Genomic DNA, 27,331 nt, shown 5'->3' with positions numbered 1-27,331 from the left:
GTCTTTCCACCTGCTATGGTATTTATCATATAACAGATCTGTCATGCCAGAGATCATAGGAGTTGGCCAATCAACCCTAACAGATCTGGGACCAGGCTATGCATCTAATCAACCCTAACAGATCTGGGACCAGGCTATACCTCTAATCAACCCTAACAGATCTGGGACCAGGCTATACCTCTAATCAACCCTAACAGATCTGGGACCAGGCTATACCTGTAATCAACCATAACAGATCTGGGACCAGGCTATGCCTGTAATCAACCCTAACAGATCTGGGACCACGCTATGCCTGTAATCAACCCTAACAGATCTGGGACCAGGCTATGCCTGTAATCAAACCTAACAGATCTGGGACCAGGCTATGCCTGTAATCAACCCTAACAGATCTGGGACCAGGCTATGCCTGTAATCTGCCTGCCTCCCGGGTGGCGCAGTGGTCTAGGGCACTGCATCGCAGTGCTAGCTGCGCCACCAGAGTCTCTGGGTTCGCGCCCAGGCTGGGCTGGGTTCGCGCCTAGGCTCTGTCGCAGCCGGCCGCAACCGGGAGGTCCGTGGGGCGACGCACAATTGGCATAGCGTCGTCCGGGTTAGGGAGGGTTTGGCCGGTAGGGATATCCTTGTCTCAGTATGTAAAATGTAATGAAATGTAAAAAAAAAAAAATAAAATGTAATAAAATGTATGCACTCTACTGTAAGTCGCTCTGGATAAGAGCGTCTGCTAAATGACTAAAATGTAAATGTAAAATGTAATCAACCCTAACAGATCTGGGACCACGCTATGCCTGTAATCAACCCTAACAGATCTGGGACCAGACTTTGCCTGTAATCAACCCTAACAGATCTGGGACCAGGCTACGCCTGTAATCAACCCTAACAGATCTGGGACCAGGCTATGCCTGTAATCAACCCTAACAGATCTGGGACCAGGCTATGCCTGTAACCAACCCTAACAGATCTGGGAGCAGGCTCTCCAGACGTACTATAGTGTTCTGTAGGCCTGGTGTGTCGTCGTGTTGCTGTTTGAGTTCCTCTATCTGTTGCTGGGTGAAGAAGGGTCTCCTCCTCCGCCTGACGGGCTCCTCAGGGTGCGTAGCGCTCCACTCCTCAAACGCCTCCGGGTGGCGACACTGGACGTGCAGACGCAGGTTCTTACGGTGTTTCGTCATGAAGTGGCACATCTCACAGGAGAACGGTTTCTCTCCTGGAAGGAAGAAATATTTTACACACGAAAACAAAACATTAGCCACTGAGAGGCACAGGGTGAATCTCAGTGCAGCGCCCCCTGGATGAAGAGCAATTAAGGGGTTGAGTGCCATAATCAAGGGGACAATGACAGGAGATCAGAGACCAACAGTTCAGTTCCCACTGTTAGGGTTTGAACCAGCAACCTTTTGGCTACTGCTCCGTCTCGCTAGCCTCTAGGCTAGCTACTGTGCCAACTGTCATCAAATCATTGGTGACTCACCTGTGTGTTTGATGGCCAGGTGTGAGACCAGGAAGTCCTCTTTAGAGGTGGAGTATTTACAGTAGTCACATTTAAAGGGCCGGTCGTTGGTGTGGGACAGCTGGTGGTTGAGCAAGAGCTTCTTGTTGTCACAGTCATAGTCACAGAACTCACACTTGAACCTGGAATAGAAACACGCATTAGATCGCAGGTCTTGAATCTAAACATGTCGACTGGGTCGTGTATGGTGAGTAGAAAAAGGTTTTGAAACAGGGTGAATTCGAAGTAGATTTTTATTTCACGGTGCAAATTGTTTTTGCTCCAGTGTGTACTGAACACCAACTTGGCATCACAGGACTGACTGGGTCTATGTTCCGCTAAGGGGCTATGTTCCGCTAAGGGGCTATGTTCCTCTAAGGGGCTATGTTCCGCTAAGGGTCTATGTTCCTCTAAGGGTCTATGTTCCGCTAAGGGTCTATGTTCCTCTAAGGGTCTATGTTCCTCTAAGGGTCTATGTTCCTCTAAGGGTCTATGTTCCTCTAAGGGTCTATGTTCCTCTAAGGGTCTATGTTCCGCTAAGGGGCTATGTTCCGCTAAGGGGCTATGTTCCGCTAAGGGTCTATGTTCCGCTAAGGGGCTATGTTCCGCTAAGGGTCTATGTTCCGCTAAGGGGCTATGTTCCGCTAAGGGGCTATGTTTCGCTAAGGGGCTATGTTGCGCTAAGGGGCTATGTTTCGCTAAGGGTCTATGTTCCGCTAAGGGGCTATGTTCCGCTAAGGGGCTATGTTCCGCTAAGGGGCTATGTTCCTCTAAGGGGCTATGTTCCGCTAAGGGGCTATGTTCCTCTAAGGGGCTATGTTCCTCTAAGGGGCTATGTTCCGCTAAGGGGCTATGTTCCGCTAAGGGTCTATGTTCCGCTAAGGGTCTATGTTCCGCTAAGGGTCTATGTTCCGCTAAGGGTCTATGTTCCGCTAAGGGGCTATGTTGCGCTAAGGGGCTATGTTTCGCTAAGGGGCTATGTTCCGCTAAGGGGCTATGTTCCTCTAAGGGGCTATGTTCCGCTAAGGGGCTATGTTCCGCTAAGGGGCTATGTTGCGCTAAGGGGCTATGTTTCGCTAAGGGGCTATGTTTCGCTAAGGGGCTATGTTTCGCTAAGGGTCTATGTTTCGCTAAGGGGCTATGTTCCGCTAAGGGGCTATGTTCCGCTAAGGGGCTATGTTCCGCTAAGGGTCTATGTTCCGCTAAGGGTCTATGTTCCGCTAAGGGGCTATGTTCCGCTAAGGGGCTATGTTCCTCTAAGGGGCTATGTTCCGCTAAGGGTCTATGTTCCTCTAAGGGTCTATGTTCCGCTAAGGGTCTATGTTCCTCTAAGGGTCTATGTTCCGCTAAGGGTCTATGTTCTTCTAAGGGGCTATGTTTCGCTAAGGGGCTATGTTTCGCTAAGGGTCTATGTTCCCCTAAGGGGCTATGTTCCGCTAAGGGGCTATGTTCCGCTAAGGGGCTATGTTCCGCTAAGGGTCTATGTTCTTCTAAGGGGCTATGTTTCGCTAAGGGGCTATGTTTCGCTAAGGGGCTATGTTCCGCTAAGGGGCTATGTTCCGCTAAGGGGCACGATGAAAATGGCACTACATCCCATACTGACCTGCTGTTGTCAACACTCTGGATGTGTGTGAGGAGATGCATCTTGAACGTATATCTCTTCTTGAAGGACTTCCCACACTGAAGTCAAAGCACATACAGAGATTTATAAAAGATTTTAAAAGAAAACCTGAGATTGTAACTAGAAAAACATGGTTGATTTGAGTGGATTATTGGAATGGTTAATGGTGACAGTGATGAACCATTCCAATAATACACAGGTCTCCTCATTCACATTTAAAAACAAAGTTGATTGGCAATTAATAATTAAGATTAATTAATTAAATGTACTTTCTTGTACATGCGTGTATGTGTGTCTCAGTGCTGTTACCTTGTCACACATGTGTGGTTTCTCGGTACTGTGTGTCTTCATGTGCTGAGTGAGTCTCTTCTGCATGGGGTAGACTCTGTGGCACACTGGACACGGGAACGACAACACCTTAGATACCTGCTGAGAGTCAGACAGACCACACTGGACACGGGAACGACAACACCTTAGATACCTGCTGAGAGTCAGACAGACCACACTGGACACGGGAACGACAACACCTTAGATACCTGCTGAGAGTCAGACAGACCACACTGGACACGGGAACGACAACACCTTAGATACCAGCTGAGAGTCAGACAGACCACACTGGACACGGGAACGACAACACCTTAGATACCTGCTGAGAGTCAGACAGACCACACTGGACACGGGAACGACAACACCTTAGATACCAGCTGAGAGTCAGACAGACCACACTGGACACGGGAACGACAACACCTCAGATACCAGCTGAGAGTCAGACAGACCACACTGGTCACGGGAACGACAACACCTTAGATACCTGCTGAGAGTCAGACAGACCACACTGGACACGGGAACGACAACACCTTAGATACCTGCTGAGAGTCAGACAGACCACACTGGACACGGGAACGACAACACCTCAGATACCAGCTGAGAGTCAGACAGACCACACTGGACACGGGAACGACAACACCTTAGATACCCACTGAGAGTCAGACAGACCACACTGGACACGGGAACGACAACACCTTAGATACCTGCTGAGAGTCAGACAGACCACACTGGACACGGGAACGACAACACCCTAGTAGGGTTTGGCGGTCAACCTTTGTCCTATCGTGATTATGTACCCCAAAAATATTGTGATATAAGATTATATTACCCCCATTGGTCACCCCCCCCAAAAAAAAAACTCTGTTAAAATGACAGTTGGGCTGTAGCGCAAAATCGCTACAGCAACTAGACGGATTATGACAAAATATGTTTTTTAAAGCCTGGCAAGTGCAAGCAATGGCAAATCTTTTCTAATAATTATTCCTGGTGGAGCAGAAGAGGTGTGTGTGGGTGAACGTATATATGTTCCTCTAGTGAGGAACAGTCTGTCTCACCGTAGTGAGCTAGGTTATAGGACTACATCATAATGAGGAACAGTCAGTCCCACCGTAGTGAGCTAGGTTATAGGACTACATCATAATGAGGAACAGTCAGTTTCACCGTAGTGAGCTAGGTTATAGGACTACATCATGATGAGGAACAGTCAGTCCCACCGTAGTGAACTAGGTTATAGGACTACATCATAATGAGGAATAGTCAGTCTCACCGTAGTGAGCTAGGTTATAGGACTACATCATAATGAGGAATAGTCAGTCTCACCGTAGTGAGCTAGGTTATAGGACTACATCATGATGAGGAACAGTCAGTCCCACCGCAGTGAGCTAGGTTATAGGACTACATCATGATGAGGAACAGTCAGTCCCACCGTAGTGAGCTAGGTTATAGGACTACATCATGATGAGGAACAGTCAGTCCCACCGCAGTGAGCTAGGTTATAGGACTACATCATGATGAGGACCAGTCAGTCCCACCGCAGTGAGCTAGGTTATAGGACTACATCATGATGAGGAAAAGTCAGTCCCACCGCAGTGAGCTAGGTTATAGGACTACATCATGATGAGGAACAGGCGGTCTTAACGTAGTGAACTAGGTTATAGGACTACATCATAATGAGGAATAGTCAGTCTCACCGTAGTGAGCTAGGTTATAGGACTACATCATAATGAGGAATAGTCAGTCCCACCGTAGTGAGCTAGGTTATAGGACTACATCATGATGAGGAACAGTCAGTCTCACCGCAGTGAGCTAGGTTATAGGACTACATCATGATGAGGAACAGTCAGTCCCACCGTAGTGAGCTAGGTTATAGGACTACATCATGATGAGGAACAGTCAGTCCCACCGTAGTGAGCTAGGTTATAGGACTACATCATGATGAGGAACAGTCAGTCCCACCGTAGTGAGCTAGGTTATAGGACTACATCATAATGAGGAACAGTCAGTCCCAACGTAGTGAACTAGGTTATAGGACTACATCATGATGAGGAACAGTCAGTCCCACCGTAGTGAGCTAGGTTATAGGACTACATCATAATAAGGAACAGTCAGTCTCACCGTAGTGAGCTAGGTTATAGGACTACATCATAATGAGCAACAGGCTGTCTTAACGTAGTGAACTAGGTTATAGGACTACATCATGATGAGGAACAGGCTGTCTTAACGTAGTGAACTAGGTTATAGGACTACATCATGATGAGGTAGAGTGACTGTCTGGTGAGGTAGAGTGACTGTCTGGTGAGGAAGTCAGTCTCACCGTAGTGAGCTAGGTTATAGGACTACATCATGATGAGGTAGAGTGACTGTCTGGTGAGGTAGAGTGACTGTCTGGTGAGGAAGTCAGTCTCACCGTAGTGAGCTAGGTTATAGGACTACATCATAATGAGGAACAGTCAGTCTCACCGTAGTGAGCTAGGTTATAGGACTACATCATAATGAGGAACAGTCTGTTTAACCATAGCGAGCTAGGTTATAGGACTACATCATGATGAGCAACAGTCAGTTTCACCGTAGTGAGCTAGGTTATAGGACTACATCATGATGAGGAAGAGTGACTGTCTGGTGAGGAAGTCAGTCCCACCGAAGTGAGCTAGGTTATAGGACTACATTATGATGAGGAAGAGTGACTGTCTGGTGAGGAAGTCAGTCCCACCGTAGTGAGCTAGGTTATAGGACTACATCATGATGAGGAAGAGTGACTGTCTGGTGAGGAAGTCAGTCCCACCGTAGTGAGCTAGGTTATAGGACTACATCATGATGAGGAACAATCAGTCCCACCGTAGTGAGCTAGGTTATAGGACTACATCATGATGAGGAACAGTCAGTCCCACCGTAGTGAGCTAGGTTATACGACTACATCATGATGACGAACAGTCAGTCCCACCGTAGTGAGCTAGGTTATAGGACTACATCATGATGAGGAACAGTCAGTCCCACCGTAGTGAACTAGGTTATAGGACTACATCATGATGAGGAACAATCAGTCTCACCGTAGTGAACTAGGTTATAAGACTACATCATAATGAGGAAGAGTCTGTCCCACCATAGTGAGCTAGGTTATAGGACTACATCATAATGAGGAACAGTCTGTTTAACCGTAGCGAGCTAGGTTATAGGACTACATCATGATGAGGAACAGTCAGTTTCACCGTAGTGAGCTAGGTTATAGGACTACATCATGATGAGGAATAGTGACTGTCTGGTGAGGAAGTCAGTCCCACCGTAGTGAGCTAGGTTATAGGACTACATCATGATGAGGAAGAGTGACTGTCTGGTGAGGAAGTCAGTCCCACCGTAGTGAGCTAGGTTATAGGACTACATCATGATGAGGAAGAGTGACTGTCTGGCGAGGAAGTCAGTCCCACCGTAGTGAGCTAGGTTATAGGACTACATCATGATGAGGAACAGTCAGTCCCACCGTAGTGAGCTAGGTTATAGGACTACATAATGGTGAGGAACAGTCAGTCCCACCGTAGTGAGCTAGGTTATAGGACTACATCATGATGAGGAACAGTCAGTCCCACCGCAGTGAGCTAGGGTATAGGACTACATCATGATGAGGAACAGTCAGTCCCACCGTAGTGAGCTAGGTTATAGGACTACATCATGATGAGGAACAGTCAGTCCCACCGTAGTGAACTAGGTTATAGGACTACATCATGATGAGGAACAGTCAGTCCCACCATAGTGAGCTAGGTTATAGGACTACATAATGGTGAGGAACAGTCAGTACCACCATAGTGAGCTAGGTTATAGGACATCATGGTGAGGAACAGTCAGTCTCACCGTAGTGAGCTAGGTTATAGGACTACATCATGGTGAGGAACAGTCAGTCTCACCGTAGTGAGCTAGGTTATAGGACTACATCATGATGAGGAACAGTCAGTCCCACCGTAGTGAACTAGGTTATAGGACTACATCATAATGAGGAACAGTCAGTCCCACCGTAGTGAGCTAGGTTATAGGACTACATAATGGTGAGGAACAGTCAGTACCACCGTAGTGAGCTAGGTTATAGGACTACATCATGATGAGGAACAGTCAGTCCCACCGTAGTGAGCTAGGTTATAGGACTACATCATGATGAGGAACAGTCAGTCTCACCGTAGTGAACTAGGTTATAGGACTACATCATGATGAGGAACAGTCAGTCTCACCGTAGTGAACTAGGTTATAGGACTACATCATAATGAGGAACAGTCTGTTTAACCGTAGCGAGCTAGGTTAAAGGACTACATCATGATGAGGAAGAGTGACTGTCTGGTGAGGAAGTCAGTCCCACCGTAGTGAGCTAGGTTATAGGACTACATCATGATGAGGAAGAGTGACTGTCTGGTGAGGAAGTCAGTCCCACCGTAGTGAGCTAGGTTGTAGGACTACATCATGATGAGGAAGAGTGACTGTCTGGTGAGGAAGTCAGTCCCACCGTAGTGAGCTAGGTTATAGGACTACATCATGATGAGGAACAGTCAGTCCCACCGTAGTGAGCTAGGTTATACGACTACATCATGATGAGGAACAGTCAGTCCCACCGTAGTGAGCTAGGTTATAGGACCACATCATGATGAGGAACAGTCAGTCTCACCGTAGTGAGCTAGGTTATAGGACTACATCATGATGAGGAACAGTCAGTCCCACCGCAGTGAGCTAGGTTATAGGACTACATCATGATGAGGAACAGTCAGTCCCACCGTAGTGAGCTAGGTTATAGGACTACATCATGATGAGGAACAGTCAGTCCCACCGTAGTGAGCTAGGTTATACGACTACATCATGATGAGGAACAGTCAGTCCCACCGTAGTGAGCTAGGTTATAGGACTACATCATGATGAGGAACAGTCAGTCTCACCGTAGTGAGCTAGGTTATAGGACTACATCATAATGAGGAACAGTCAGTCTCACCGTAGTGAGCTAGGTTATAGGACTACATCATGATGAGGAACAGTCAGTCCCACCGTAGTGAGCTAGGTTATAGGACTACATCATAATGAGGAACAGTCAGTCCCACCGTAGTGAGCTAGGTTATAGGACTACATCATGATGAGGAACAGTCAGTCCCACCGTAGTGAGCTAGGTTATAGGACTACATCATAATGAGGAACAGGCTGTCTTAACGTAGTGAACTAGGTTATAGGACTACATCATAATGAGGAACAGGCTGTCTTAACGTAGTGAACTAGGTTATAGGACTACATCATGATGAGGAACAGTCTGTCTTTCCGTAGTGAGCTAGGTTATAGGACTACATCATGATGAGGAACAGTCAGTCCCACCGTAGTGAACTAGGTTATAGGACTACATCATAATGAGGAACAGACTGTCTTAACGTAGTGAACTAGGTTATAGGACTACATCATAATGAGGAACAGGCTGTCTTAACGTAGTGAGCTAGGTTATAGGACTACATCATAATGAGGAACAGGCTGTCTTAACGTGGTGAACTAGGTTATAGGACTACATCATAATGAGGAACAGGCTGTCTTAACGTAGTGAACTAGGTTATAGGACTACATCATAATGAGGAACAGGCTGTCTTAACGTAGTGAGCTAGGTTATAGGACTACATCATAATGAGGAACAGGCTGTCTTAACGTGGTGAACTAGGTTATAGGACTACATCATGGGCTGTATAGAAGCAGTCTACCATCTTCACAACTGGATAATAATTGCTTTTCTGGCCCGCCTGGATAATTTCTTCCTTAAAAAAGACCTAAACGTAAACTTCCTGTAGGCTACTGATATAGTTGGTTCTTTTATTGAGGAATGATCTGGATAGAAAAGCCTAACCATGGTAACTGAATATTCATAAGGGGGAAATACTTACTGACTCAGACTTTGTTTTCCTGTGAAAGGAAGAAAAACACGTTACGGGATCTAATGATTGAACTGTATTTTTTATTTTTTAGATCAAGTCGATCAATCTGAAATCTAAAAACAGTAAAGCTCAATGTGCCATGTACTGTAGGTCTGGTGAGTTGTATGGAGCTCACAGGGGAACGGCCCACATGGTGGCAGGAGAACATAATGCTCCTGGTGGTGTACTGAGGAGTATCTCATCACATCCTGTGTGTGTGTGTGTGTGTGTGTGTGTGTGTGTGTGTGTGTGTACACATGTCCTTGTTGTGTATTGCTGTGTCTGATGACATACTGTGTGTGTGTGTGTGTGTGTGTGTGTGTGTGTGTGTGTACACATGTCCTTGTTGTGTATTGCTGTGTCTGATGACATACTGTGTGTGTGTGTGTGTGTGTGTGTGTGTGTGTCTGTGTGTACATACTTGTCCTTGTTGTGTATTGCAGAGTGTCTGATGACGTCCTTCTTATACACACTGCTGTAGTCACACTCCTCACACTTAAAGGGCTTGTTCCCCTGGTGGTTGAACATGTGCTCCTGTTAACCCCGCAGAGACAACAGGCTCTTACCATTCCACTGTGGTTATTACAGACAGTACAGTGAACAGACAAGGCCTGAGATACAAGAGAACAACCAAAGACTGACTCAATGATTGATTGAAGAAACAAAGTCATTATTTTGCAATAAAGACTAATGACCTGCTGCTGTAATGAGGGCTATGTACAGTCACTCAGTCAGTAGTCCAGTCAGTCAGCGATCCAGTCAGTCACTCAGTGATCCAGTCAGTCAGTAAACCAGTCAGTCAGTGATCCAGTCAGTCAGTCAGTCAGTAATCCAGTCAGTCAGTCAGTAATCCAGTCAGTCAGTAATCCAGTCAGTCAGTAATCCAGTCAGTCAGTCAGTAATCCAGTCAGTCAGTAAACCAGTCAGTCAGTAATCCAGTCAGTGATCCAGTCAGTCAGTAATCCAGTCAGCCAGTCAGTCAGTAAACCAGTCAGTCAGTCAGTAATCCAGTCAGTCAGTAAACCAGTCAGTCAGCCAGTGATCCAGTCAGTCAGCCAGTGATCCAGTCAGTCAGCCAGTGATCCAGTCAGTCAGCCAGTGATCCAGTCAGTCAGTAGTCCAGTCAGTCAGTCAGTCAGTCAGTCAGTGATCCAGTCAGTCAGTCAGTCAGTCAGTCAGTCAGTCAGTCAGTCAGTCAGTGATCCAGTCAGTCAGTCAGTCAGTAATCCAGTCAGTCAGTCAGTGATCCAGTCAGTCAGTGATCCAGTCAGTCAGTAAACCAGTCAGTCAGTAATCCAGTCAGTCAGTCAGTCAGTAATCCAGTCAGTCAGTCAGTGATCCAGTCAGTCAGTCAGTGATCCAGTCAGTCAGTCAGTAATCCAGTCAGTCAGTCAGTGATCCAGTCAGTCAGCCAGTAATCCAGTCAGCCAGTAAACCAGTCAGTCAGTAATCCAGTCAGTCAGTCAGTCAGTAATCCAGTCAGTCAGTCAGTGATCCAGTCAGTCAGCCAGTGATCCAGTCAGTCAGTCAGTAAACCAGTCAGTCAGTAGTCCAGTCAGTCAGTAAACCAGTCAGTCAGTAATCCAGTCAGTCAGTAATCCAGTCAGTCAGTCAGTGATCCAGTCAGTCAGCCAGTAATCCAGTCAGTCAGTCAGTAATCCAGTCAGTAATCCAGTAAACCAGTCAGTCAGTAGTCCAGTCAGTCAGTCAGTGAGTCAGCCAGCCGTACAGTGCCTAGTGAAAGTCTACACGCCCCTTGCACAGAAAATATAATCTAAGGGATTACCACCCCCAGACCCACAAAAAAAATATCAATCGACCTGTGGCTGAATCTAGCTGATGATCCCTGGCATGTCTTCACACCCCAGAGGTAATAGTTGGTGGTAGAATGTTTGGCAGTCATTAAAAAAAAATCATCATTCATGTACAGCAATATTCAAACTGTGTCTGATTTTCAACCGTATTTAAAGTAAGGACAGACTGTATCCCTCTCGAACACTCCACACCTCCTGGAAATACATTCTGACGTGTCTTTGTCATTAACATTTGTGTAATTGTCCCACACAAAAAAAGTTAGGTTTTGGTATAACTCTTTCCATGGACTTTGCTCCTTTCATATTTATTTTGATCCTGACAAATTCCCCAATCCCTGCCGGTGACAAGCATACCCATAACATGATGCTACCACCACAAGCATAAACATAACATGTATTTATTTGCACCAAAGAAAACAAGTGATAGACAACAATACAGATTAAAAAATAATAATAATAAAAAAAACTGTGTGCAGGTTGGAAGCCCAAGGGCTTATATGAAAACTACAGCACAAAACGATATACAATACATAGGTACAAAAAGAAAACCGGTTTGTTAAAACAGATGAGAAAACCTACTAATTATAAAATATATAAATGAGTTGATCAGTAATCACAGATAAAATGTTTGTTGTTGTTTTGTTTATATGTGTGTGCGTGAATGTGAGTGTGCGAGAATTAGAGATTACTGAGTAGTTTGGTTCCCCAGTCTTCATGGAGGAGATTACGGAGTAGTTTGGTTCGTCAGGCTGACCCCCAGTCATCGCTTGAAGTTTTTGAGGAATGATGATGTGAACATAAGAATTCCAGAATATGGTTCCTCTGTATCTCATAGAGAATTGACTATGTGAGGTGTGGCAGTGGGGAGGGTGAAGGTTATCACAGTATTGTGTTATGTAGATGGATGTCAGAATTAACTTGGAAGAATCCATTGAAGGGTTTAGTTAAACTGTCTGGGAGGTATGAGTATTTGTAGATGAAAATGCATAATTGTCGTAAATAGACAAGATATTAAGTTTCTTAAACAAAGGTGCAGATGGAGCCAGGTAATTAGAGGAGGTGGCTAGTCTTATACATTTATTTTGTATGATGAGTAAAAGGCATATGTTCTGGCCCAGACAATATTACAGTAAATGCGAGATGGGTAAATGAAGCTCTAGTATAGACTTAAGAAGCAAGCCTGATGAACCAAACCACTAATCTTTCTGATGATACAAACATATTTCCTCACTTTGCTGCAGACAAATTGAATATGATCTTTCCAGGATAACTTTTCATCACTTAGAACTCAGAGGAATCTAGTGGATATGACTTGTTCCATTTCATTCTCACCAATTAAGATTCCCGTTTTAAAGATTCCCTTTTTAAAGATTCGCTTTTTAAAGATTTGCTTTTTTAAAATTATTTGTTTTGATACAATATTTTTTATTCTTACTAGTGAATAAAATAATTACTTTTAAAGATAATGTGTTTATCTGGAACCATTCAGAACATTTGGCCATGCCTGTGTCGGCTTCATTAAATTAGTGAATCAAAATTATTGTGTGATAAAATCAAATTGGTTTTCATCAGCAAAAGAGAATGGGAGGTATGGTAGAAGACACAGCAGCAAGGTCATTGATGTGAATTAGGAATAACAAAGGTCCAATCATCCAACCCTGTGGGACGCCACAGGATATCTTGGCACTGGTAGATGCACAGCCGTTTGCACAAACGCAATGTTCTCTAACACAACTATATAAATAATTATAATCATGAAAAATGCAATAATGCAATTTAAAAAGTAAGCATTTCATGATCAACTGCGTCGAATGCTTTGGACATGACGATGCCACCACAATACTTGAAAATACAAAGGGATGAACAACATTGCATTCACTCCACATAGAATCTAATCAAATATTTTTTTAAATACTTCGTAAACAACAGGTGTAGACTAACAGTGAATAGTTACTTACGGGTCCTTTTCCAACAACGCACAATTAAGATAAAGATGCAAACATATTTTTTTATTTTTGAAATAGTGATACGAGGAATAACAATAACGAGTAAAACTAAGATGGATATATACAGGAAGTACCAGTACCAAGTTCCCGTGAAAAGAAAGAAGCATGAATAAAATTTTCAAACATGGCAACATGGCAAATAAATGTACTTTTCGGCTTAAAATAAATCCAATCCAACACATCAGAGTGAAACCCTCTGTATTTCCATGTAATGTGGTGCCAGCATCATGTTATGGGTATGTTTGTTACCGACAGGTACTGGGGAGTTTATCAGGATGAAAATAAATATGAAAGAAGCAAAGCTCAGGTAAAAAGTTAGAGGACAACATGCCTCAGTCTTTTGAAAACTGAACCCTGGGATAGAGTTTTATTTCTCAGTGGGATAATTATACACATTTAAATGCCAAAGACACACCAGAATGGCTTTCTAAGAGGTGTGGAGTGTTCCTGAATAACCCAGTATTGGTCCTGATTTAAATCTGCTTGAAAATCATAAACAAGGTTTGAATATTGTTGTCCATCAATGATTCCCAAACAAATGCATTGTGCTTGAGCGATTTTGACAAAAACAATGAATATATGTTGCCCTAAGAGTTTGTGCAGAGTTGGTAGAATCTTGTTCAAAATGACTTACAGCAGCATTTGTTGCCAAAGGGGCTTCTAATTTGTTACAAAAAAAAATGTGCTTAAAAAATTATAATAATTATATCTTTTTTCTTTGACTTTGAAAATATGGACCAGGTTGTGTAGATCTGTAGGGTATAAAAATAAACTATTGAATCCCTTTTTATAAGAAGAAGAGACTTGCCTGGGCCAAGAAACACGAGCAACGAGCATTAGAACATTTTATGGCAGCAAAATATGACAACTGTACAAGGGGTGTGTAGACTTTCACTAGGCACTGTACAATTGACTGACCGTCTGACTGGCTGACTGGACTGTATGCCCCGGCCCAACTCACCTTGAGCGAGGACCATCGTTTGCAGCGGTAGTTACACTGCAGGCATTTGAAGCACTCTGGGTCGTTTCCTTGGTGAGAGTCAACGTGGAACCTCAGGTCCTCCTGGGACAGGAAGCGAGAGCCGCAGATCCAACAGCTGTGAGGCCTCAGGAGCGGCTTCAGAGACTTACAGTACCTAACAGAACAGACAGGGAAGAGGTCCCTAAAAGCTTCATAGCTCATACAGTATTTTATATCTCTGGATGACGCAGAGAAGACTGACAGACTTTTATACCATCTAGAGCAGGGGTGTCAAACTCATTCCACGGAGGGCCTAGTGTCTGCAGGTTTTTGGTTTTTCCTTTCAATAAAGCCCTAGACAACCAGGTGTGGGGAGTTCCTAACTAATTAGTGATGTTAATTCATCAATCAAGTATAAGGGAGGAGCGAAAACCAGCAGACACTCGGCCCCCCGTGGAATGAGTTTGACACCTGTGATCTAGAGGATGCAGGGGATGAGGTAGTCAAGGTTTGGTTGTGAGAGCTCTTTCTGCAGATAAATAATTTATAGATTCTTATACCTTTTTCACACTACAGAGCAATGCTGAGCTACCTGCACTGCATGGCCTGGTTACACAATCATCACATCTGCTGGAAAGGACCATTTGAAAATAAATGTCTTTTTGCCAGCACACTTCCAACACAGTTGGGGCCCTCCCAATACTTCAACAAGGGTATATAGCTGTTTAAAGAATTCAGTGAGAAAGAAAGCTCCAGGTGTCAGTAATAATATGAAACGGAGTCTTACTTGCGGTTCATGTACTTCTTGTATTTCTTTCTGATGAACCGCTTGGAGGGTCGACCCCGTTTCCTTGGGAAAAGCTCCTCTGGCCTCCCATTGGACGACGGGTCTTTGTTCTCAGAGTCCGATTGGCTGATGCCGGCTTCCGCTGTGTTTCCATTGGCCAAGGGACCTGGGCCGTTTCCCAGGCCTGAGGAACTGGCCTCCTCCGAGCCTTGAGGATCCACACTCCCTTTAGGGTTTGACGTCCCGTCTGCTACTGCTTCTGGATACATACAAAACAAGAAGTTCAAGCCCTGATAGCAAACCTATCGAATAAGATCATTCAAATGAAAGACAAACGGCTTTTCAGCTAGAAAACCTTCATATTACAATGAACAGATTATTCAGAAAAAAGAGGTGGTGCATGGCGTGAGTATTTGTGCAGTATATGATACCCACCCTTCCCGTTGTAGCTGCCCTCTGTGTAGGTGAACTTCCTGGGTCGTCCCACCCTGCGTCTGGGGCGGTCTGTGGAGGAGGAGGAGGAGCAGGGAGGGGGGACAGGTTGTCGCAGGAGAGCAGGCTGCCTGCCCCTACAGTCCTCATCTGCTGGGTTATAGTCACTGTCCTCTGGGGGGGGGGGGGGAAGAGAGTGAGTGTGTAAATCCCAAATCGACTGCTAGCCCCTAGGCGCAGATCTGAGAGGGTTGGATATGGGGCTGTGGCGGTCATCACATTCCCCTCCCCCCCAGCCGGTTATTACCATGGAAAAGACGGCCAGTCTCGCGGTAATTGACAGCTAATTAGCATAAAGACGTTTAGCATCTTCAGGCCTCCATGCATTGGCTACAAGCCGCTGATGTGCACCTTTGAAACATCTACATTTAAAAATGTGTAATAATACACCATCACAATAAATACATTTTATATTTTAGGCAGGTCTAAAGAAACATGATATGAATATTTATTCAGGAGAACAGAATATGAGTTGGCCTACTGTATGTTATCTGTCTATGCCCCATGCTATAGGCTGTAGACTTGTTCAATTAGAAGACTAGATACGCTTATAAGTTTAATTATTTTATAATAAAGAAGAAAATAATTTATGTTGAGCATAAAAGTGATAATTTGAAACAGGTCCTATGAGATAGATTCAGAGTTATTTGGCAACTTTAGTTGTGAATGATACAAACCTTAGAATGTCTTATTAATCAAAACATATATGAGCTGCGTGATGGAACTATAGACTGTCGATGATTTGAGAAAGTCTCAAATAAAGCTTGTGCTCTGTTCCTTTCCTCAGGCTGCACCCCCTGTTCTCTCATCAAGTGATCATATTTTCACCCATCAGACTATTGTCAATTTAATCTCGTCTTTACTAATATGTAAAATTAGTCATGTGTAAAATAATGACTTAGAATGGCCCATTATCAGATGGGAAGGAACAGGGGAAGGGGCAAAAATACATGTCATCTGTATGCAATGGAATTGGAGCCACTTCCCCGCCAGTACGTTTTTCCACTCATGTCGGGTAGGCTACTCTGGTAATTTTGCAGCACAACAGGTGATATTCCGCCCAAACTCTGCATGCCATGGGCTCTCCAACCTGTTTCTGCAGCTATCCAGTGCTCCATTTGGGAAACCAAGGGAAATCCTCTGTTCAGGAACATCGATAGTAACATGTTTAAACAACGCAACATATTAAACTGTTGACAGCCCCTCGCTCTGTGTGCTGGAGAAAGGAATAAAGGAGAGAGGGGAGGAGATAGAAACTACGTTTATTTTTTATTTTTATTGTTTTTATTTAACTAGGCAAGTCAGTTAAGAACAAATTCTTATTTTACAATGACGGCCTACCCCGGCCAAACCCGGACAACACGGCCAATTGTGCGTCACCCTATGGGAGTCCCAATCACGACCGGTTGCGATAGAGCCTGGAATCGAACCAGGGTCTGTAGTGACGCCTCTAGCACTGAGATGCAGTTTAGACCGCTGAGTCACTCGGGAGCACAGTGGTGAGATACTGTATTCTGTAGCTAAAGGTAATGTATCAGCCTATTAATTAAGAAAATATTTAAAAGAATACCCTATTACTATTCAAAATCAAATACAGATGAATTATAATTGTAGGCTAACTCTGAATTTGTTTCATTTAGGCTAGACCAATGTACCAAAGATATCTTGAATCACCTCATGAAGCTGGTTGAGAGAATGCCGAGAGTGTGCAAAGCTGTCATCAAGGCTAAGGGTGGCTGCTTTGAAGAATCTCAAATATTTAAAAAAATGTTTTACACTTTTTTGGTTACTACATGATTCCATATGTGTTATTTCATAGTTGATGTCTTCACTATTATTCTACAATGTTGAAAATAGTAAAAATAAAGAAAAACCCTTGAACGAGTAGGTGTGTCCAAACTTTTGACTGTCCAGAGTGCATAAGAAGATATTACCGTGACTCAACAGTCACGTGGAATTTTACTGCTGGCATGACTCATGACTACCGGTGTGGCAGTAATATGGTCACAGCAACAGCCATAGTTGATGAGCAAGTGATGACAGTGGATCAGTGAGTGAGTGAGTGAGTGAGTGAGTGAGTGAGTGAGTGAGTGAGTGTGCGAGCGAGCGAGCGAGTAACTATCTGCTTTTGCCTAGTGACAATGCATTTCTGTAAAGTACAATAATTGATCTAAAATGACAGGGATCTCCACGGACTGTACCTTCAGGGTCATCGATGGCCCCAGCGTCTACGATGTCATCGTCCTCTGGCTCCTCGGGCTGGGGCTCTGGTTTCACCTCAGCCTGCTGACGGGCCAACGTATCACTACGCCTGGGCCGACCACGACCACGCTTCTTAGGAGGGGGGCCACCTGGAAGTAACACAAACACCATCAATCAGCTAATCAAATCAAACTTCCTCTTTGGCAGAGCGCTTGTTCCATAAATGGTTTGTATTAGTCTATTTTTTTTCTCCCTGGGGGATCAATAACGTTTAATTCCAATTAATTCAGCTGGGGATAAATAAAAGGTTCCTTATAATTAATTAGGCTGAGGATCAATAAAGTTTGATTTGAATTAATTTCGTTTCTGTCCTGACCTCACCATCGGGCGGCGCACAATTGGCCCAGCGTCGCCAAGGTTAGGGTTTGGCCGTCATTGTAAATAAGAATTTATTCTAAAAGGTTCAATTAAAAAAATACATCTGTGACTCTAGACTATGTCCAAATATAATTTCCCCCTTTTGGATGATGAATACAGTTTGTTCGATCATATGTTTATGTCTTTCTTCCGTCTAGGTGGGATGGAGCTACTGTACCTGTGGGTTTGAAGTGCCTGTCTCTCAGCTCTAGGTGGGATGGGGCTACTGTACCTGTGGGTTTGAAGTGCCTGTCTCTCAGCTCTCTCTAGGTGGGATGGGGCTACTGTACCTGTGGGTTTGAAGTGCCTGTCTCTCAGCTCTCTCTAGGTGGGATGGGGCTACTGTACCTGTGGGTTTGAAGTGCCTGTCTCTCAGCTCTAGGTGGGATAGGGCTACTGTACCTGTGGGTTTGAAGTGCTTGTCTCTCAGCTCTCTCTAGGTGGGATGGGGCTACTGTACCTGTGGGTTTGAAGTGCCCGTCTCTCAGCTCTCTCTAGGTGGGATGGGGCAACTGTACCTGTGGGTTTGAAGTGCCTGTCTCTCAGCTCTCTCTAGGTGGGATGGGGCTACTGTACCTGTGGATTTGAAGTGCCTGTCTCTCAGCTCTCTCTAGGTGGGATGGGGCTACTGTACCTGTGGATTTGAAGTGCCTGTCTCTCAGCTCTCTCTAGGTGGGATGAGGCTACTGTACCTGTGGGTTTGAAGTGCCCGTCTCTCAGCTCTCTCTAGGTGGGATGGGGCTACTGTACCTGTGGATTTGAAGTGCCTGTCTCTCATGTGGTTGATGAGGGTGTCTTTGGAGACGCTCTTGTAGGGACACATCTTGCACTTAAACTGCTGAACGATCACCACCTCCATCATCTCCTCCAGTTCAGCCATGGTGTGAGGAACAGCGACCCCTGGTCCGCTCCCAGCCCCCTCCTCCACGACTGGAGCCCCAGACCCCCCCACCACGCCGCCCTCCTCTCCCCTGGAAGGCCTCTCCAAACTGGGTGACCATGGAGGTTCGAGGGCCTCTTCCATCTCAGGCTCCGGGTGGTAGGAGTAGGTCCCACTGCTACTGATGTAAGGGCCAGGCTGGCTCTCAGAACACTCCATAGCCTCTGGATGATCTGCTGAGCCTGAGTCTGCGGTGTCTGCCTGGGGGTGGTGGTGGTCTGTGGTGGAACCCTCGCCTTCTGGGCCAGTGCTGCTGCTGGTGGTCTCCATGTAGTGGGAGTGCTGTGGCTGCTGCTGGTTAGAGTGCTGTGGCTGGTCTGGGTCCTGGTTCTGGTCTGAGTTCTGGTCTGGGTCCTCTCCTTGCCCTTCCTCAGCCTGGTATTGGTAACATCGTGGCTGTTCCGAATCTGCAGCCCCAGACTCCATATACTGCCGCAGGGTTTGGTGACTCTGAGAGTGGGAGTTGGAACAACCGGGCTGCTCTGAATCTGCAACCGCAGCCCCGGACTCCACATACTGCCGCAGGGTTTGGTGACTCTGGGAGTGGTTAGACAGAGTTTGGTGATTCTGGGAGTGGTTAGCACTGCTGCTACTGTCGATGTAGCTCCGAGAGTGGTGCTGCATCGAATCCTCTTCCTCGTCCCCGGCACACTCCAGGTACGCCCCCGTCCCCGCGCTGCAGTCCACCATATAATGGGTGTGTCGTAGGCGGACAGGGGACGAGGGGTTGGAGTCGGTGGCACCGCTACCACTACACTCCACGTAACCCCTTAGGTCCTGGCCAGAGTTTTCGACTATACCGTACTCAGGGAAACGGGACCGGACGAGGGAGCGGGAGGAACGTGTCTGGTCGGGTTCCTCATCGTCTACATACGAGGAGGAGGACTCTCCAGTCTGGTTACAACAAAATCAAACTTTATTTAAAATGCATTTAAAAATCACAACACACTCCACCATAAAACAATGGAATGAAAGATAACACCTCCCCCCCCACAAAAAATACAGAAAAGCCTTAAAGGTGATGAAGATAAAACAAGCATCAAAAACAGAACATAAAAAGGATGTGTAAACTAACAATACAATCATTGATTTAAAAAATCCAGGCAATTTTTAACATTTTTTTAAACATACGTTTTCAAACCTCAACTGAGTGTGTCCCTCATACCTGATCAGGTCCGTCCGCATCTCCACCGCTACACTCCATGTACTGGGACGCGTGGGAGTGCTGAGGCTGGCTGTCCTGGTCCTCATGGTCTGGGTAATGGCCGGAGTGAGAGTGACTCCCAGAGGGCTGGTCTGGATCCAGGTTATCTTGCATTGTCATAAACATATCAATCAAATAAGGGACAGCACTCACTTGAAAATCATTATGAAGCTTTTCTTTAGTAAAAAAAAAACATAACAAAGACCAAACACGGGCATAGGTTGCATGTGTCATACCCTGCATGTCCCCCTGGTCGTGGCAGGTGGAGGTAGGACCCTCTCCCAGAGCCTCGATGGCGATGCGGTGATGGCTGGACAGAGCCGAGGACGACATGTGGGCTACCATAGGGGCCCCTGGAAAGAGATGTTGTGTTCCCATGAAAAAACAAAATTTACTTTCCTTTGTACAACGTACTGGCTGCTGAAACATTGGTTCTCTAAATAAGAGTTTCCAAAACATTTTGCACTCAGACACACCCCCCCCCCCCCCATTCCAGCATTGGGGAACATTCTGCGCCCCCTCCCTGCACGGGGCACGTCTATTTGTATGGGGGCACAAGTTCTGTTCATGACACAAACTGTTTACCACTCTCTTGTTGGTGGAGAAAAAATGTATCAGGTTTGTCATTACATATTTTGTCATGGGGTGCAGATAAAATGTTGCCGTTTTAAAACATATTTCCTGTAATATACACATTTTGCCATGTATTATGTGTTCATGTGATATTTGAGTTACTCAACCATTACAACAAAATCTACGGGCTAAAAAACCTAGCTCAAAAATGTTAGCCAACACGGGCTAGTTGATCTGGACATTACTGACAAGTTAAAAATATCTCTCTAAGATCTGAAATGACAAGAGGAAAACTGATAACGCACTACCCATTTTTTGCATGCTCCCCCCCTGCCGACCCTTTGCCACAGTTTGGGAACCACTGCTGTAAACCCGTTTGGGAACCACTGCTGTAAACCCGTTTAGGAACCACTGCTGTAAACCCGTTTGTGAACCACTGCTGTAAACCCGTTTGGAAACCACTGCTGTAAACCCGTTTAGGAACCACTGCTGTAAACCCGTTTGTGAACCACTGCTGTAAACCCGTTTAGGAACCACTGCTGTAAACCCGTTTAGGAACCACTGCTGTAAACCCGTTTGTGAACCACTGCTGTAAACCCGTTTAGGAACCACTGCTGTAAACCCGTTTAGGAACCACTGCTGTAAACCCGTTTAGGAACCACTGCTGTAAACCCGTTTGGAAACCACTGCTGTAAACCCGTTTGTGAACCACTGCTGTAAACCCGTTTAGGAACCACTGCTGTAAACCCGTTTAGGAACCACTGCTGTAAACCCGTTTAGGAACCACTGCTGTAAACCCGTTTGGAAACCACTGCTGTAAACCCGTTTGTGAACCACTGCTGTAAACCCGTTTAGGAACCACTGCTGTAAACCACTGAAAGTAATATAGTGTGCTACTTGGAAGAACTAACAGATACAGTCGATATCAAAGAGGCCTCAGAGAAAAGCTCACCATCGTCTGGTCCTTGTAGTATCAAATACTGCCCCTCACTGGTCTCTGCAGCTCCGTCCTCTGCACTGGTCACTGCTATACATCCTGGAGAACAGGGATACATAGATATTGGCTGTGATGGACAGGTTACAGTGTGTGGTCAGTTCTCCACAAAGGAATCACACTAAGTCCTTTTTTTTTAATTTTTTTTTTTATACCTGAATGGTGTATTTGTACTCACATTGTTTGTTACATTTGTGTCTATTGTTCTATATATATTTTCATGATTGCTAGGAATCTAATTTCCTTCTTGCGAGGGGGGGGGGGGGGGGGGGTTCATTCCCTCACCGTTCATGATGTCAGGTCCGATGGTGGACTCTATGATCTTGTCTATGGCTGATCCCAGGTCTGAGGAGGTAGAGGCTGTAGAGTCAGACACCATCATGCCCCCGCAGTCTGACACCGCTGCACTGGAGTGGACCATCACCTGTAATACAATATACGGTATGCCGTTTAGCAGACGCTTTTTTATACCAAAGCGACTTAGTCAGTGACATTCAACACAACTATTAGCCAAATCAATGTTAGGAAGAAAAAAGACAAGTGAGAGTGTAATACAAAAGTCAGGGCTCGAAATTAACTTTTGTCATTGATATAACTGGTGCTCCTAACTGCAAAAAGTAAGGAGCACCAGACAAATAGTAAGGAGCACCAGCCAAAAAGTAAGGAGCACCAGCCAAATAGTAAGGAGCACCAGCCAAAAAGTAAGGAGCACCAGCCAAATAGTAAGGAGCACCAGACAAATAGTAAGGAGCACCAGACAAATAGTAAGGAGCACCAGACAAATAGTAAGGAGCACCAGACAAAAAGTAAGGAGCACCAGACAAAAAGTAAGTAGCACCAGACAATATATATTTTTTAACTGCAAATGACTGTCCCTATTATTATTAAAGTGTCATCAGTTGTTCGCTTGATGTAGAATGCATCACAAGACAGTGGGCACAACAGAATTAAATAATAATTTAAATAAATTGTATTCAAAAGTGCAACTAAAAATCTATTTACTGTACAAATAAAAGGTCATTTGTTTTGGACAAAAAAATCTAACATACAAAACAGAACATTGATTGTATATATAAAAAAAAAAGGAAACAGCTAAAATATTTACATAGGTGATTAAAACATAACCTTTATTGTATTTAACAGTGCAGCTGCAACTCTATACTGTTATCCATTACTGCATTCAGCTAACAGATAATAATACAAAACTATGTAGCTAATAATATTACATGTTGTAATAAGGTAACATGCTAACTATGAACTGATGCTTCATATTTATAAATATCTTAATTTCATTCTTTTACTTTTAGATGTGTGTGTATTGTTTTGAATTGTTAGATATTACTGCACTGTTGGAGCTAGGAACACAAGCATTTCGCTACACCCGCAATAACATCTGCTAAATATGTGTATGTGACTAATAAAATGTGATTTGATTTACTTGGATAATGAAATAAAAAGGTTTAATCTCCTCTCACAATAACGAATCAATTTCTTTGATCGAGAATCTAGCAACAACAAAAAAACGACTTGCTTTTATGGTTAGAGTAGGGACATCTCAATGATCCCGGATAGCACTAACCCTCTTCCCGGATAGTGTCTGCTATGGTGCCGATAATGTTTAACGGAAGACCACTCATTTCCATATGTCAGGTTGATTTGTAATTCATAATTTTTCTGGGTATGTAACATCTCCTCTGGCAATGCAGTAAGAAGTGTTAAATATAATCTCTAGCTCAGTTAGCTCTGCCGGTTGACTGGCATGGGCTGCCACCTGTTGCCTGTCAAATATGGCCGGTAGCTAGGCCGGCCGGTAGCTAGTATGGCTGGTACCTAGGCTGGCTATGGGGTCAACCAGGGTGCTCTTGAATATTAGAGATGCTCACCTGGGCCGACCCGGACACCAGGATGGACTGGGTTACGGTGGAGACGCTGGTGGACTGGGCCACAGAGGAGGAGTCTGGGAGGTGGACGGTGGCTCTGTGGTGGGTGACGTCTGTACTGGAGCTGGTCTCTGGTAGGAACGCCTGGAAACACAGAAACACACGTGAGAGGCAGGGAGATGGAGACTAACTGAAACGTATTACCAGAGACCCTACGGAGCCATTCAAACACTGAACAGTCTTTGGATTCTTGAAAAGCGCTTTATTAAAATGGATTATGATTATCATTGCAAACACACAGGCTTCCCTTGTATTACCATCACAGATTGAATGTTTATATCTCTTGTAGGATCTATCATGGTCCAAAAACAACAACACAGTTGTGAAAAAAGCACAACAAAGCCTATTCCCCCTCAGGTGACTGAAAAGATTCAGCATGGGTCCTCAGATCCTCAAAAGGTTCTACAGCTGCACCATTGAGAGCATCTTGACTGGTTGCATCCCCGCCTGGTATGGCAGCTGCTCGGCATCAGACTGCAAGGCGCCACAGAGGTTAGTGAGTATGGCCCAGTACATCAGGACCTCTATACCTGGCAGTGTCAGAGGAAGGCCCTAAAAATTGTTGAAGTCATTGACTGTTTTCTCCGCACAGCAAGCGATACCAATGCATCAAGTCTGGAACCAACAGGACCCTGAACAGCTTCTACCCCCAAGCCATAAGACTGATAAATAGTTGTTCGGTTAGCTATTTGGTTAACTATCTGCATTGACCCTTTTTGCACAAACTTTTTTGACATACGCTGCTGCTACTGTTTACTATCCGTTACTGTATTCCTAGTTATATGTACCTAATATTCCTGCACATCGACTCGGTACTGGTACCCTGTGTATATAGCCAAGTTATAGTTACACGTTGTGTATCAATTACTACATGTTTTACTTTTCTATTATTTCTCTATTTTCTTTCTCTCTGCATTGTTGGGAGGGGCCCGTAAGTAAGCATTTCACTGTTAATCCACACCTGTTGTTTACCAAGCATGTGCATGTAACAAATACAATTTGATTTGATGTTGAATAGCAATAAAATTTGATGATTCTGAACAGTTCACATAGTGTTGTTGTTCTTACCAGGATACCCTCTGAGCTTTGTCCCACATGGCAGTCTGACTCTGGGGCCTGGCCATGGTGACCGTGCCCATGGTGGCGCTGGTGGTGCTGGCTGTGGTGGCGGGAGGCGTGTGGTGCAGCTGCGTCGCTGCTGTCTGCAGACATGGCCTCCGACGACTCCATGCCCATACCGCTCTCTGACGGCTCCTCCATCCCAGACCCTGATGGACCAACATCACTGCTGCTCTCCACCTCTATCTCCCCTTCCATCTAGGATATAAAATAATATGGTCATTAGCTTTTAGAATAGAACTGCATTTTCCTCAGAGGGAACGTCAGTTTCCCCCCCAAATTTGTCTTGTTTTAGTAATTTGGCAGACGCTCTTATCCAGAGCGAAATACAGTAGTGAGTACGTACATTTTCATACTGGTCCCCTGTGTGGAATCAAACCCACAACCCTGGCATTGCAAACACCATGCTCTACCAACTGAGACACACAGGACTTATGAGTGGCACATGTTCAGTGTGAGGGAATCAAACCCACAACCTTGGTATTGTCAACATCATGTTCTAACCCTTGAGACATCTGAGCTCTAACCCCTTTTTAAAAATGTATTTTACCTTTATTTAACTAAGCAAGTCAGTTAAAATGATGGCCTACCCCAGCCAAACTCTAACCTACACAACGCTGGGCCAATTGTGCGCCGCCCTATGGGACTCCCAATCACAGCCAGTTGTGTTGCAGCCTGGAATCGAACCAGGTCTGTAGTGACACCTCTAGCACTGAGATGCAGTGCATTAGACCACTGCGCCACTCAGGAGCCATCCACACTACAGAGACATTATTGAGACAGACATGATGATGGATACCAGTTTAACTATCATACATGTATTCATTATCAATCTTCTGACATAAGACTATTCATTCACAGGGAGTGTACTTTTACACAAAATGTACCTTTTATTGGATATTGATTGTACTTATTTTGAAGAATTGCTGATTATTGCAAATAAGTTAAGGAGTTTCTGTAGAGTAGCATTTGTGAGGTTCATTAGAGATGTTAGTGTGGAGATAAATATTACGGACGCTAGATGGAACAGACTGTATTGGAGAGCTTGCTAGCTTCATCGCTAACTGTAACTGCCAACTGTTAATTGCGCTGGAAGTGGTTTACTTCTTCTTTGCGCTTGGACTGCACATTGGCGACCTTGAGAGGCAAATATACTATCTAGTAGCTAAACTAGTAATAGTAGTTTTTCTGGGAAGACAACAAGGTTAGTTAGCCAGCTAACTAACTCTCGGACAAGCCGTTCAGATCCTGCTAATAAACCTGCTAACATGAGGTTGCACATTAACATGCAACAAGGTCAGTGGCATTGTTATATGCTTCGTTGTTGGAATAATAGCGCGAAAAAACATTATATGTTGACAGCTCTAACTAAACACAACTTGAGTTCAGCGTGTAGCTATCAACGACCCTTCTTTATGATTTAAACAGGCCTAGCTGCCCTCTCTCCTGCCTGCTCTGCGAGCCCACTTTTTGCATTCAGGCATTCTAAAACCTACTAAGGCGGAGGGACCTCGAGGGCCTCAGCAAAAACAGACCGTCCAACGTCCGTCCCTGAAGAAAATTTTATAAATGTATCTATACAACACGAGATTCCTTGAGATTTTTACTTACTGTGTATTGCGAGTTAAATTTGTTTATGACTTAGTAGACACGCCAAACTGTATAAGAAGTTGTACGCGATAATTGCTTCTCCATTCTAGTCGGGCGCCATCAGTATCTCCTCACTTCCTGTTTGAACGACCGGATCTTATTTCTCTGTTTTGTTGAAAAGTGGAAGCTGTTTTAAAATGTGCTCCTTGTTTGTTCATGATATTAATGGCAGGTCTTAGATCTAAACGATTAGTTTCAATAGAGAACCGTATGGGAAATTACAGGACTATTGTTTCCAGATGAAGACGTATTAGATAATTTACCAACGATCGGCGTACTGGGCACAAGTAACAATATCAATTGTAGCGCGAACATGCTGCAATGTTTCGTAAAATCAGTAGTTATGGCTACAAATGTTCTACTATAGTTGTAAATAGTAGCTTGATGTTTGGTTAGATGATACAATGTATCTATTCACATAATGGCAGTGGCTAATAACGCTGGATGTTAGCTCAGTCTCTGGCTCTGTCTGCTGTGTGGAATTTCAACAAAAAAAACAGGCATAGCCCCATTTCCAAGGATTTTACTGAGTTACAGTTCATATAAGGAAATCAGTCACTTTAAATAAATTCGTTAGCCCAAATCTATGGATTTCACATGAGTGGGAATACAGATATACATATGTTGGTCACAGATACCAAGAAAAAAAATTAGGGGCGTGGATTAGAAAACTAGTCAGTATCTGGTGTGACCACCATTTGCCTCATGCAGCGCAACACATCTCCATAGAGTTGATCAGGCTGTTGATTGTGGAATGTTGTTCCACTCCTCTTCAATGGCTGTGTGAAGATGCTGGATATTGTTAGGAACTGGAACACGCTGTCGTAAACGTAAATCCCAAACATGCCCAGTGGGTGACATGTCTGAGAATGCAGGCCAGAAGAAC

At 44.6% G+C, this 27,331-nt stretch overlaps 1 protein-coding gene across 2 annotated transcripts in view; it reads right to left on the bottom strand.

Moving 5' to 3' along the window:
- LOC129829494 (zinc finger protein 335-like) overlaps positions 1-26,534 on the bottom strand; it is a 47,769-nt gene extending 21,235 nt beyond the window's left edge. Inside the window, exons 1-18 of one of the 2 annotated variants that reach the window (XM_055891210.1) lie at positions 26,407-26,534; positions 24,745-24,993; positions 23,620-23,760; positions 22,022-22,160; positions 21,695-21,778; positions 20,406-20,522; positions 20,131-20,276; positions 18,776-19,859; positions 17,608-17,757; positions 15,350-15,520; positions 14,915-15,173; positions 14,128-14,302; positions 9,768-9,880; positions 9,317-9,335; positions 3,417-3,536; positions 3,090-3,166; positions 1,469-1,629; positions 984-1,204 (exon numbers count right to left, since the gene is read on the bottom strand). In XM_055891210.1, the coding sequence (XP_055747185.1) occupies positions 984-1,204; positions 1,469-1,629; positions 3,090-3,166; positions 3,417-3,536; positions 9,317-9,335; positions 9,768-9,880; positions 14,128-14,302; positions 14,915-15,173; positions 15,350-15,520; positions 17,608-17,757; positions 18,776-19,859; positions 20,131-20,276; positions 20,406-20,522; positions 21,695-21,778; positions 22,022-22,160; positions 23,620-23,760; positions 24,745-24,993 (3,426 nt within the window). In that variant the 5' untranslated portion in view covers positions 26,407-26,534. The remainder of the gene's footprint in view (positions 1-983; positions 1,205-1,468; positions 1,630-3,089; positions 3,167-3,416; positions 3,537-9,316; positions 9,336-9,767; positions 9,881-14,127; positions 14,303-14,914; positions 15,174-15,349; positions 15,521-17,607; positions 17,758-18,775; positions 19,860-20,130; positions 20,277-20,405; positions 20,523-21,694; positions 21,779-22,021; positions 22,161-23,619; positions 23,761-24,744; positions 24,994-26,406) is intronic. The other variant, XM_055891211.1, reaches the window with a different exon arrangement.
- Between the last annotated feature and the right edge of the window lie 797 nt (positions 26,535-27,331).

Source organism: Salvelinus fontinalis, chromosome 31 (genome assembly GCF_029448725.1).
Source record: "Salvelinus fontinalis isolate EN_2023a chromosome 31, ASM2944872v1, whole genome shotgun sequence".
NCBI classification, from domain to species: Eukaryota; Metazoa; Chordata; class Actinopteri; order Salmoniformes; family Salmonidae; genus Salvelinus; species Salvelinus fontinalis.
Note: the sequence above shows the minus strand (reverse complement) of the source record. Positions and strands in the feature narration are given on the sequence as shown.